Below are 13,743 nucleotides of genomic sequence, written 5' to 3'. Positions count from 1 at the left end.
CTCACTGTAATATGCCCAGCTGTGCCCTCCTCACTGTAATATGCCCAGCTGTGCGTCCCCCTCACTGTAATATGCCCAGCTGTGCCCTCCTCACTGTAATATGCCCAGCTGTGTGTCCCCCTCACTGTAATATGCCCAGCTGTGTGTGTCCTCACTGTAATATGCCCAGCTGTGCCCTCCTCACTGTAATATGCCCAGCTGTGCCCTCCTCACTGTAATATGCCCAGCTGTGCGTCCCCCTCACTGTAATATGCCCAGCTGTGCCCTCCTCACTGTAATATGCCGAGCTGTGTGTGTCCTCACTGTAATATGCCCAGCTGTGTGTCCTCACTGTAATATGCCCAGCTGTGCCCTCCTCACTGTAATATGCCCAGCTGTGCCCCCCCCCCCCCTCACTGTAATATACCCAGTAAAGTGCCCCTTGATATCATGACTCTCCATGTGTCAAGAAGTGTACATTGTTATAACGCACTTTCCTGCTGTAGACCAAGCGTAATACATTCGCTGTTTGCTGCTGTCTGTTTACAATAAAGCTTTTTGATGAAAAAGAAAAAACACGTCAAAACATAACAATAGAGGGTAGTCCTCCGGAACGTTCTCCTACGACTGTCTAGCCTACTGCACCAGCTCTATGGTTAGACGGCTGGATGGATGCTCGGCCTTTGCAGGCTGTCTAGTTAGCGTCGAGAAAGATGGCGGATAAGAAAGAGCAACAAGGAGGTGATATGGAGAGAGTGTGATTATGATAGCCGCCCTGTACCGCATCATTGGGTTGTGTGTGAATATGCAGCATGCATGTAATGTTCGGGTATACCGTGTTTGTGGAGCCCGCAGTGTGCGTTCTGGCCCCGAGCCGAGAGAAGCATATGCTTGTAAAGCGCTGCGTTGTACTTGTTAGTAAATACACTAGTAATAAGGTGATTTTTGGTATTTCTTGTGGTTGCTGTTCCCGTCATTCAGCTCAGTAACAAAAATGCTCATCTTGGTAAGTTGTTTCAACTTCACCAGGACCAGAAGAAGACGCAGAAAACCCAGTGAACACTAAGCCTGTTTCTTCCAGCAATGGAGGGGAGAGCTCAAGCCGAGGAGGGGCAGAGAAGAGGTCAGCATCCCCCGAAGAGGCCCATCCCTGCCCATCCAAAGTCTCCAAGTTGGGCTTTGGAATAGGAGGTCAGACTGGGAAGAAGGCGCCTTCCATATCCATAAAGCTTGGCTCTGCTGTACGTAACCAGTTGACTGTTTGTTCAGGTTGTGGTGTCCTAAGAGCACTGTGAAATGTAGACGTGGCCAGATGTAGAACCCAGAATTTCACCCAGGCAGCCCCCCTGATGTTAGAGCACAGTGCAAGGGCTTTCTAATTTACAATAACTCACTGCTAGGTGGAGGCTTGGGCCCAGCAGTATGTTCGGTGACATCACCGGCTCTGATGGGCCGGCGATTCAGCGCAGGGCAAAGGAGATGCTCATCATCTTAGTGGGGCTGCCTGGGTGAAAATATGGGTATGTCCGGGTTCAGCTCTGAACCTAGACAACCCCTTTAAAGGGGGGTCTTAGAAGTGGCTATTATAGAGTAATATGAAATGGAATATGGTCTATAAATGTTGTGAAACCACGTAAAATACCGTTATGTGGTTGTCTGTTCTGACACACTGTAAGAGAACCTGACCGGGGAATCCTCGTCTTGGACCGTCAGTTTAAGGGTACGTTCACACTTGCGGCAGAGGATTCCGGCAGGCAGTTCCGTCGCCGGAATGGCCTGCCGGATCTGGCAGTCCTGACGCAAACGGATGGCATTTGTCAGACAAATGCTTTGAAATACCGGAGAAAAATGGATCCCGTATATATATATTTTTTATTTATTTATTTTTTAAAAAGGTCTGCACATGCCGTTTGGCCGAAACACGTAATGCTGGATCCGGTACTAATACATTTCAATGGAACTTAATGCTGGCTCCGTCATTCCGGCAAGTGATCAGGATTTTTCGCCGGAGAGAAAACTGCAGCATGCTGCGGTATTTTCTCCGGCCCAAGAAACGTAAGAGGGACTGAACTGATGCATCCTGAACGGATTGCTCTCCATTCAGAATGCATTAGGATAAAACTGAACAGTTGTTTTCTGGTATTGAGCTCCTAGGACGGAACTCAGCGCCGGAAAAGAAAAACGCCAGTGTGAAAGTACTCTTTGATAGAATTTTTTATTTTATAATTTACTAACTCGCAGTGTTGGACCGGGGGGCATACTGTATAACTATGTGCAAATATTGTCAGCTCACATTGTGGCAGACAGCAGCAAGACGCTACAAGATGATTATGGGGGGTCCCTGCAGTGACTTAGAGCAAGTCCCTGATGAAAGATGATACTGGGTGGCCTGATCTCTTTACCTGCAAGTCATCTCAGCCCCCTGATGAATCTATAATAATAAACTGGCTCATTTGTCACATAATCTACCCAGTTTTGGATGCTGTACACTGCATATCTACAGTATATGTAGTGGCGTCAGTGTATTGTGCCACTTGTGCGTTGTATGGGGTCTAGGGGCCCCCTGGGGGATTCACCTATTCCCCTTTGGGCCAATCCCAACCTGCTAACTCGTATGCAGTGGTTTTTCACTCTGATAGTACAGTTAAGGCCTTGTGCACACAACTGTAGTTTTGATCACCATTTTTATGGGGACAGTACACAGATTTCGGACCACAAAACTGATTGGGTCATGTGCATGTAATGACATATTATTTATTTTGTTGCAGAAACCGAAGGATCCACCGCCTGCTGTAGTGCGGAAAAAGAGCTCAGTAGCAGCAGTATTCAATGATGAGGATGATGTAAGTACATCCATTGTTATATATAAAAAATTGAACTTGGTTGAGATACTTGCAATACTTTTAGTTTATAGCAGTGATCTGTGGTATGTTACACATTTACTCAAAGGGGAAATAAAGAGGTTTAGGGAATGTTCACATGACCGTTTTTTGAGGTTTCTGCTCCAAGAATAGACATACACTAAAAAATCCTTGGCCTCAAGAACCGCAGCATGGTCTCTAATCGAAAATAATCTACTCTCGTGTTCTGGTGATGAAGTCTAATATTAGGGGTGCACCGAAATTTCGGCGGCCGAAAATATCGGCTGAGAATGCTACTAATCTGTTTCTGCCGATATTTTTACATATCGGCCGGAAATAGCGGGGAGGGACTGGGAGGAGGAGCTGGGGGCCGGTGCGTTCACTGTTCTCCGGCCCCCAGCTCCAGTAGTTATAAAATGTTGTACAATTAATAAGCATTCTATTCATGAGGCCCCCTCTGCAGTATTACATTCAATACAGCCACATCATACTCACAGGGCTGTGCTGGCCGGCCAGGCAGACGAGCGGCAGCGTCGCGACTGACGTCACATGCCTGCGCCGCCTCCTTCATTCAGAAAGTAGTCCGGGCACATGACGTCAGTTGTGACGCTGCCGCTCCTCTGCCCGGCCGGCCAGCATTAAGATGACAGCCCTGTGAGTATGATGTGGCTGTATTGAATGTAATACTGCAGAGGGGGCCTCATGAATAGAATGCTTATTTTATAACTACTGGAGCTGGGGGCCGGAGCACAGTGAACGCGCTGGCCCCCAGCTCCTCCTCCCAGTCCCTCCCCGCTATTTTCTATTAATTGTACAATATGGGGGGGGTCTGTGGATGGCACTGTTATGGGGTGGGTGGGGGTCTGTGGATGGCACTGTTATGGGGTGGGTGGGGGTCTGTGGATGGCACTGTTATGAGGTGGGGGGGTCTGTGGATGGCACTGTTATGGGGTGGGTGGGGGTCTGTGGATGGCACTGTTATGGGGTGGGTGGGGGTCTGTGGATGGCACTGTTATGGGGTGGGTGGGGGTCTGTGGATGGCACTGTTATGGGGTGGGGGGGGTCTGTGGATGGCTCTGTTATGAGGTGGGGGGGTCTGTGGATGGCACTGTTATGAGGTGGGGGGGTCTGTGGATGGCACTGTTATGAGGTGGGGGGGTCTGTGGATGGCACTGTTATGAGGTGGGGGGTCTTTTAAAAGTATTTGGGCAAAAAGGCAGTTTCGGTTTCGGTCAAGGGGTATCCTGAATTTTCGGTTTCGGACCAGAATTTTCATTTCGGTGCACCCCTATCTAATATCCAGCCATGACTGATTTCCAGGGCAAATGGCCCTGGAGAACAATGAATTCCTGGTCCGTACAAATGATTTTCAGTAAAATGTAATGATGTGCATGTAGGGAATTTCACTTTTCCCTCCTTGTATACTTGTCAGCTGTTTTGTGGCTGCCAGTTGTGTCTGTAGCAGCCATTGTCTGCTGATGGCAGGCAGTTTATGTGGTTTAATTAAAAGTACAGATACCCCGGCTTTGTACTTTACGATAAAACATGACAGCATGAATAGGACAAGAACTTTCATTGGTCCTATACGAAACTTCTATGGGGAGTTGCATGGAACTAGCGCAGAGGACTACAGTAGTAGTCACAAATAGAGCCAAGTCGAATCAGAGCTTTTATTCCAGTGCCAAATATATACCTGTACCCCTCTTAAATGGCTTTGGCGGATGATACATGTAATTCACTTTATTTGCAGAGTGAACCTGAAGAAATGCCTCCAGAGGCAAAGATGAGGATGAAAAATATTGGAAGGTACTGATCATTATATGTTAATAGTTTGGAGTCTCTTTCTATGTGATTACACTGACGCTGATTATATTCATTTCTCTATTTTTTATTTTTTTTTCTGATTTGTAAATATGTTTTGGCCAAAAATCCCATCCTTAAGGTTAAGTTGACGTCTGCGTTGACTTTTTCACTATTTAATTTTGTCAGCGGAAGAGAAAAAAAAGGAATCCGTTAAACACCTTCCATTTCCATCAGTCATCCATTGAGTATAATAAAAAAAGTGTGAAGCTCCAATAAGTAAAGTATCTTATTTTAGAAGGAAAGAAAAAAAAATGGGGCGGACACTAACTGAACAGCATACCTGATGCTGAAAAACACCCATTTAAACAAAATGGGATTAAAATGGACATTTTATTTTCCATTTTTCTGTTCCTCTAGCACAGGGATGCTCAACCTGCAGCCCTCCAGCTGTTGCAAAACTACAATTCCCAGCATGCCTGCGCAGCCTATAACTATTAGGGCATGCTGGGAGTTGTAGTTTTGAAACAGCTGGAGGGCCACAGGTTGAGCATACTCGGCCTTTTTGGTTTGTTTGTAACAGGCTGTCTGCATATAAGGGAGATGGGACTGTGGCTATGTAAACTAGGTAACACATCTATTAGCAGATAGTCGTACAGTATCAGGAGGCATTGTGCCACAGTGTGGCCTGTGTTCTATTAGATGCTTTACTTCACCCACTGATCCCTATACAGCTGGTCGCCATGGATGCTGAGAGTTGTACCCCTGTGCATCTGCTATTGATGACCTATCATAAGTCCTGAAAACCCCTTGATACTCCATTTTATTAATTTCTATGACCTCTCCCTATAGAATCTGTCTGTCAGCTGAGATCTCTGCTGATCACTAAAGGGGCTGACAGATTGGTAGTGTCACTGGGACACGTTGAGTGAAGGATTGTGGCTCATATTAGTTATTAGACAAATAGAGCACTATATACCAAATTACACTGGACGCTTGCCTTTATATACACGCCGCACACCTTAGGGAAAGGTAAAATGGAAAAGTTTTCCCAGTAGATTGGTAAATGGACTCCAATATATTGTATTCAATTTAGCAAATGCAGTTTTCCAAAGCCTTTAGGCTGGGTTCACACATGGTGGGCTCTTGTAGACAATCTACAGCCTTTACATACAAACAATATCAATGAGATTTTAGAAATCCCACCAATGTTTAATACTTGGCTAGGGGGGGGGGGGGCGCACTGCGCCACCGCGCCACCAATGAATCTTAATCTCTAATTTATTCATATGCAGGAGGCGGGAGCTGGCTGCAGAATCACATAGCCGGCTCCCGACCTCTATGAGCTGTAGCTGCGATCCGCGGCACCTGAGGGGTTAACTACCGCAGATCGCAGCTACAGCTCATAGAGGTCGGGAGCCGGCTATGTGATTCTGCAGCCAGCTCCCGCCTCCTGCATATGAATAAATGAGAGATTAAGCTTCATTGGTGGCGCAGTGGCCACAGCCCCTCCTCTCATTGGTGGCAGCAGCAGCACAGGGGGAGGAGACACTGCTTCCTTCTCCCCTGTGCTGCTAAAGGGGACACTGAAAGCGCTCTCAGCAGCGCGATCTGTGTTCCCCATATGCTATTGGAATATCGGCAAAATAGAGGCCGATAGCGTTCAATATCGGTAAATCCGATAATCGGTCGATCCTTAGTGTGCACTCACAACCACCACTGATGGATTGCAGGGTGGTCTGTAACCATGGAAACGAGCAGTGTATAATGCAATCGAAAAAAAACGAATCAAGCCAGCAAAGGAAGCAATACGGACAGTCACAACACATTAGTGCCTTGTATTAACTTTCTCTACATGATGAATGCTATTTGCTGAATTAAGACAACCCCTTTAAAGTAACGACGTGGCACCTTCATTCTCCTGGCCGATGGTGAGCGCAGCAGAAAGACCCTAGTTTGCCATGACTTTCTGTGATGATGGTAACCTATAATGCTTTTATATACCATTTTAATAAAGTTATTATAGGTGGTTTCCTTTGACTAAGGCCTCATGCAAACGACCATGAAAAAGGGCTGTGCGACGGCAGTTTTCAGAACCAATTGAAGTTCATGGGGCTATTCACATGGCAGTTTTTTTTTTTTTTTTTAATGGCCAGTGAATGGCGGCTGTCAAAAAATGGCACGTCATGGCCAGGTGGACCTCATTGAAAACAGTGTATAGACAGGAATGCACCCATTTAACGGCCTTTAAAAATGGCTACAACATCCTTTTCAAGGATTAAGATTTAAAAAACTCACCCACTTGAACGCATCAGGACACTCTCTTCTCACTGGATGCAGCAGGACCTGAGTTCCCAGCTTGATAATGTGACATCACTCTGGGAGTGCAGGTCCTGCAGCATCCAGTGAAGAGCTGGTGTCCCTGCGTGTTCTAGTGGATGAGGGTGATGCACTAAGAGGGGTGTTATGTATACTGAGGGCACTGCAGGGGTTAGAATTAAAAATAATAATGAAATTCCTAAGTTTTTGGGATCAAACTGATACAAAATGGCCATAAAAAGCTCTGTTTTGAATGTGTGAATGTAGCCTTTCGTCAGTGGTTAAACAGTAGTACCTCACCGTACACCACATTGGCTCTTCCTTACCTAATATTTTATTTGGCATTCTAGGGATACCCCAACTTCGGCCGGACCAAACTCATTCAACAAAGGCAAGCATGGATTTTCAGACAGCCAGAAGCTCTGGGAGAGGAATATTAAGTCACAGATAGAGCGTATCTCTGATGACTGAATTGTGGAGAGGGCCTGGGGGGTGGCCAGTCGTTCCATCCCTCCTCTTCTTTCTTTTTTTGGACAGACGCCCCTACAATTGTAATGCAGGGTGTTTTGTTTATTTGATGTCTCTTAAGAAACTACCGTGGAACGGATGGGAATTATGTAATTATGTTTTGTATTCAGTTGTTCTGCTGTTTGTGTAGAGTTTTCATTTACAGTCAGTGGGAATAAACATTGTTTTGTCCACGTGTGTCTGAATGTCGTCTTCTTCTGCCTGCACAGGGTCGCTTGTTTTTCCGTGTGGATTTTCATAAGGAAAACAGCAGCGTAATACAGTACCAGCAAAATGAGTGCGTATATTTTATACGCGAATCTGCTGTACAGGTTTGGAAAGCTGCAGCTTGTCAGTTCTTTCAGAGGATTCTACTGATGCAGAAGTCTGCCATGTGAACTAGGCCTAACACAGACATAATGGATAGTTAGAAAGCATCATAATCATCGTGATGACTGCTTTCTTCTACACTAGACCATAAATTCCTGGAACGTGAAGTAGGTTTGAGCACAGTATAGCTGTTACACAAACAGCAGTGTAAGCATCATACAGTCTAGAGCAGTGATGGCTAACCTCTCGCACCCCAGCTGTGGTGAAACTACAACTCCCAGCATGCTCCATTCATTTCTTGGAGTTCTGAGAACAGCCAAGCAAGTGTGCAACTTGGGAGTTGTAGTTTTACCACAGCTGGAGGTTAGCCATCACAGGTCTAGAACCTACCACTTCAATTTTTCAGTTAAAGGGGGTCCACTCCTTTTATATTAATATATATAGCCTTTTCACAGGATAGCCTAATCGGATTCAGTGGTGGAACTACATAATGAATGGAGCCGTGTAGTTCTGTTGTCTTAGGCAAACAGCTGAACAGTGGGGATACTGATGGCCTATGCTAAGAACAGGCTATGGCTAGATTCAAGTTATTGTTTTTTGCACAAGGTTTTGAAGCAGATCTGCCTGCAAGATTTGAAAGGAATTGAAAATATAAAAGGAAGGATTTATATTTCTCCTTCCTTGAGGATCCAATTTTGGCTGAAAAGCCTGCAGGCAGATCTGCTTCAAATCCTTGACCCAAAAAACGGTGTAAATCTAGCCCATCAATATAAAAGAAGTGGACAACTCCTTTAAAGGGAACCTGTCACCTGGATTTTGTGTATAGAGCTGAGGACATGGGTTGCTAGATGGCCGCTAGCACATCCGCAATACCCAGTCCCCATAGCTCTGTGTGCTTTTATTGTGTCAAAAAAACGATTTGATACATATGTAAATTAACGTGAGATGAGTCAGGGACAGGGCTCATCTCAGGTTAATTTGCATGTGTATCAAATCGTTTTTTTTTTATACACAACAAAAGCACGCAGAGCTATGGGGACTGGGTATTATGGATGTCCTCGGCTCTATACACAAAATCCCGGTGACAGGTTTCCTTTAAAGCATACCCGAGTCTTCAAAAAAATACACTTGCATAGTGGCTGTGCTTTTTTTGTTTTTGTTTTGTACAATCATAACTTTAAAGAAACAGTTATGGTTGTGCTTCCCTAATTTTTATTCTAGCCATATTCCCTGTTTCAGCTGCACAGCTAGATGCAATTCTCTCACTTCTGCCAGTACTGAATAAAGCCTATGGGGCACATTTATTAAGACTAGCATTTTGGACGCTGGTCTTAATAAAGACCCTGCATTGGCAGTGGATCTGCCAAAGTTATTGAAGGGATGCAGGCCTCTCAATAACTTCTAAATGTAACACAGCTTCTGAGCTGTCTGACAGACTGTTTTCTACGCCTAAAACAGGCACAGAAAATGATGAATGAGATGGGCCTTCCCGGCCACAATTTTAGACCTGGCGTTAGGTTAGTTAGGCAACTAACTTAATTTGGGCATAGTAAATGACCCACTAGGTTTTGAATCAACTTTTTAATGACAAAGGAAATAAAAGAAACAGTTTGGTATTTGAAATCACGTTTATATTTTAGCCATGTTTATTGTAGTTTTAGAACATATTGGTTTATAATTGTGGTTAAAGGATTATTTTAATGGATGGGTGATACTGGACGATTGGTGAGGGTCCAACCACGGTGCTCTTTTGTTTTAGCACTATAGACTTGCACTGGAACAGCAGGGAATGTGCTCTACCACCACCGCATTCACACTTCTAGCTGCAGTCTTGTGGGGTCATCTGTTATATCGAACAGTGAGGGTCCAGTGATTGCCCCCTATTAATTGATATTAACCCTTTAATTGCATCACATGGTCTTGGGTGCTGTTCTAACTTGTACAGATGGCACTTTTTTTATTGCAGAAATCCTGCATTAGATGATATACCTGGAATCAGCAGCTTCCAGCACTCAAGCTGTTCTGACACTACAACTCCCAGAATCCTCCTTTCACTTCTATGGGAGCTATATAAAAAAAAAAAACAGCCAAGTGTGCATGCTGGGAGTTGTAGTTTCACAGCAGCTGGAGTGCCGAAGGTTGCTGACCACTGTGATATACATTGCTCCCAACTGTGTTGTCGGACTATAACCTATTAACATCCAGCATGTAAAGGGATTACATGGCTTTATAAGTACTTAGTGTGAAAGAAAATACTACTCAGTCTCCATTTCTAGTATTTTATTGTTAGCATATCATTTTGTATAATCACCAGCAGGGAAGATGCTCAGAAAAGAAAAATTCTTACATAAATCTGAAGGAAATAAAAAATGTAAAGAGGACCTGTCACCCTAAAATGCAGTGTAGTCTGCAGGAGGAGCTGAGCAGACTGATGTATAGTTTTGTGGGAACAGTCAGTAAAACTTGTCATTTATACATTTACATCTATGTCCTTTCGACCAGTTGTTTATCAGGGAGACATTATCGGCTTTCCCTGTACAAGTGTGTATAGAGATGACTGTCAGTCACTGATAAAACCTCCCCGTGAACAATGAAATCGGAAAGAGTTTTAGGGAACCTTGACACGCGGCAGAACACACCGACTGAAAAATCCGTTCCCTTTACCTTAATGGGGCTTGCAGAAATCCATGTGTTCTGCCCCGTTTAAATGAATGGAACTGATTTTCAGTCGCAGAATTGTCTGCCGCGTGTGAAGGCACCCATAAAAGTATAAGTTCCAAGTTTTACTGAATCTTTTCCCACAAAAGTATGTATCGCTCTGCTCCTCCTGCTCTATAACATGCTGTCTGCAGATTACACTGCATTTTGTGGCGACAGGTCCTCTTTAATCCAGTCATAACTTTCAAATCTATAAGGCAAAAGTAGCAGGAAGGGTTAGGCTACATGGCGATCTTGGTCACGCCCAAGAACTGAGGTAGCGGTGCTAGCATAGAAATAATGAGGTCACAGCATGACTTGCAAATTGGATTTTTTTTTTCGATTCTGTGGTTAGGGTCACTGCGACCATATTCATTTCTATGCCAGTACCACTACACTGGGGTCCTTGGGCATGACGGATGTAGCCCATCTTTGTCTTGTGACATTTCATGTAATGTTTGTCAATAGTGTTGCAATTTGACACGTGACACATTCGCTGCAGACAAGTCACACATTTTTGTGACAGGTCACCGTGTAGATGAACCCTTAGGCCCCCATCAGATGAGCAAGTGTCGCGCTACACTGCTCTGCCAGGGTTGCATAGAATTATATTGATTTATGATGCTATGTGCCCCTTGCAGACCAGCGTTCCCCCCGCAGCGAGTCCGCATAGCAGCACCCAGCCAGACCTTCAAGCACTGACGGGATTCCCATAGCATCATAAAGCAATATAATGCTATGTAACCCTTACAGTACTGGATAACACTGGCATAATGCTGCGAGTGTTATCCAGTACATTCCAGAAACTGTAAGGGTTACATAGCATCATAAATCAATATAATGCTATGTGACTCTGGAAGGGCAGGACAGGTGCTGCGCTGCAAGTCTGGAGCGTGACACTCGCTCGTCTGAAAGGGGCCTTAGGCTGGGTTCACACTTGAGCGTTGCGCAAACGCGTGTTTTACGCGCGTTTTTGACGCGCATTTTTATGCGCGTTTTTGTAATAGTAAACGCGCGTTTGACGCGCGTTTGTGTGATTCACTACAGTGTCCTATGGCCACAAACGCCCCAAAAGTCGCTCATGTACTTTTTGGAGCGTCGGGCGTTTTACAGCGCGATCGTACGCGCTGTAAAACGCCCAAGTGTGAACCATTCCCATAGGGAATCATTGGTTTCTCCTTGTTGAGCATTTTACAGCGCGTAGGAACGCGCTGTAAAACGCTCAGGTGTGAACCCAGCCTTAGGGTACACTCACACTAAAATCTGTTCTATACATCTGATTGGAGTTGCTTTGGCAGAAATCACATTTCTACAAGACCCATTCAGATGAATAGGACAGATGCAGACATTTCTGTAACAAAACTGCCACTTGTGAATATACCCTCTCAGGGATTTGACAAAAGGTTAACTGAACTAGGCACAGGATATATGCCTGTCGAGCAGTAAGGCTTCATTCACACATCCGCGGAACACAGTCCTTGAGATACCGGACTGGCATTCTGCTTAGTGCAGGAGCGCACAGCGTCATTGGTTGCTATGACGCCATCTTCTTTGTGCCGTTGCCGCAGTACTGTAATACACTCATATAGATCATACAAGTGTGTTATCAGCAGCGGCACTAAGCAGGATGCCAGTCCGGTATCTCACGGACCATGTTCCACGGACATGTGAATGAAGCCTAAGGCTATGTTCACAAGACTAAATACGAGTGCTGAAAACACAGTGGCCTATCAGAAGCTAAGCTGCCTCTGAGTAAACTCCACCAAACACAATGTATTGTAGTTCCCATTGACTGGGGGATGTTAAAATTGCTTGAAGCTAGGTACATGCCATTTATCTGCGTGATAAAGAAATGGAAGGCTGTTTAAGGCTACCTGATTCTCGTGCAGAAAAACAGCAGCTTAAGGCCTCATGCACACGAGCGTGTTGCGTTTTGCTGTCTGCCAACCACAGATGCCGCCCGTGTGCGTTTCACAATTTGCGTAACTGAATGGGCACCCATGATAGAAATGCCTATTCTTGTCTGCAAAACTGACAAGTATAGGACATGTTCTATTTTTTTTTTATTTTTTTTACAGGGCCACGGAACGGAGCAACAGATGCAGACAGCACACAGAGTGCTGTCTGCATCTTTTGCGGCCCCACTGAAGTGAATGGGTCCACATCCAAGCCGCAAAATGCGGCTCGGATGTGGAACCGAACAACAGTCGTGTGCATGAGGCCTTATACAGTACAAGGAAAGTGTATGACATTGGACAAATATCATGTACACATTTTTCTTTCTGTGTGGATTTTGAAATCTGCAGCATGTCAATTCAATGCAAGATCTACGGCAAAACCGCAATTAGCTTTTTGGTGCGTAAATTTGTGCAATTCTTCTGTGCACATTGCCTAAAAGGTGGATTCACTTTGTAAGTTCATGCCATGAACAAATCCACATGTCTGGATGAGATTTAGAGTTGCCGCTGACTAGGTGGGGATTCCACCCTCTGCTTCAAGTTCAAGTCCACATGCAAGACGTGGATTTTTCTGTGGTGTAAAATTACCCTGAAGACTCATTCAGACTGCCGCAATGTGGGCACATTTTAGCATCTGTATTGACCACGGCCCTAATGGATTCCATAATGCTGTAAGTAGGGGCTATTAGAGCTGCAGTCGGACAGGGATTTGCAGCTGTAATACTGACCTGGAAACGTGCCCACGTTAAGATCGCCTGAAGCAATGAAACATAAATGGTATATAACAATTAGTGAGTGTATCCGGTGCACAATCAAGAACACAGAACCCCACCAACGTATGGTGGTACACCATTATGATGGACACTGCTCGCCCCTGCAAGCTGCGCTGATACTCAACTCATTAGAAATTGCTTTTTTTTTTTCTGTGAATTTTAAAAGATATCGCCACGTGGCCATAGCTTTAATGTAGCAATTAATGCATACACTACATGGTTAAAGTATGTGGACACCCCTTTGTCAGTTTAGGCATTTCAGTCCATATATTGTATGGCTGTGTGCTGGATTTTATACACCTGTTTAGCAGAATGGGTTTTAATGCAGAGCTCAGTAATGGCACAGTCGCACAGAATGCCATCTTATCAAAAGCTAGCCCTGTTATCAAGTAATCTGCAAACTGCTAAGCCATAAAAGCTCCACCCCAAAATACTGAACCTCCAAGCAGAAAATCAAAACTGGCCCACTTTAATTATTGTGTCTGCAGCCAAATAATTTTTTTTTATTTTTTTTTTAGA

The 13,743-nt window shown here is 44.8% G+C and overlaps 1 protein-coding gene across 1 annotated transcript; it reads left to right on the top strand.

Moving 5' to 3' along the window:
- The first annotated feature begins 594 nt into the window (after positions 1 to 594).
- LOC122931931 (PEST proteolytic signal containing nuclear protein) lies at positions 595 to 7,660 on the top strand. The gene is made up of 5 exons (XM_044286022.1): positions 595 to 720; positions 1,009 to 1,220; positions 2,748 to 2,822; positions 4,591 to 4,646; positions 7,310 to 7,660. Exons 1-5 carry the CDS (start codon positions 693 to 695, stop codon positions 7,428 to 7,430), a joined length of 492 nt encoding a protein of 163 aa, XP_044141957.1. The 5' UTR covers positions 595 to 692; the 3' UTR covers positions 7,431 to 7,660.
- Positions 7,661 to 13,743: the final 6,083 nt, after the last annotated feature.

Source organism: Bufo gargarizans, chromosome 3 (genome assembly GCF_014858855.1).
Source record: "Bufo gargarizans isolate SCDJY-AF-19 chromosome 3, ASM1485885v1, whole genome shotgun sequence".
In the NCBI taxonomy this organism is placed as follows: domain Eukaryota; kingdom Metazoa; phylum Chordata; class Amphibia; order Anura; family Bufonidae; genus Bufo; species Bufo gargarizans.
The sequence above is the reverse complement of the archived record's forward strand: the minus strand, read 5'-3'. Positions and strand labels throughout refer to the sequence as shown.

Excerpts from the sequence above, each read along its gene's own strand:
- LOC122931931 (XM_044286022.1), top strand. The coding sequence starts at position 693 with ATGGCGGATAAGAAAGAGCAACAAGGAG. Across the intron at positions 1,221-2,747 it reads CCATAAAGCTTGGCTCTGCT|AAACCGAAGGATCCACCGCC; the intron begins GTACGTAACCAG and ends ATTTTGTTGCAG. Across the intron at positions 4,647-7,309 it reads AGGATGAAAAATATTGGAAG|GGATACCCCAACTTCGGCCG; the intron begins GTACTGATCATT and ends TTGGCATTCTAG.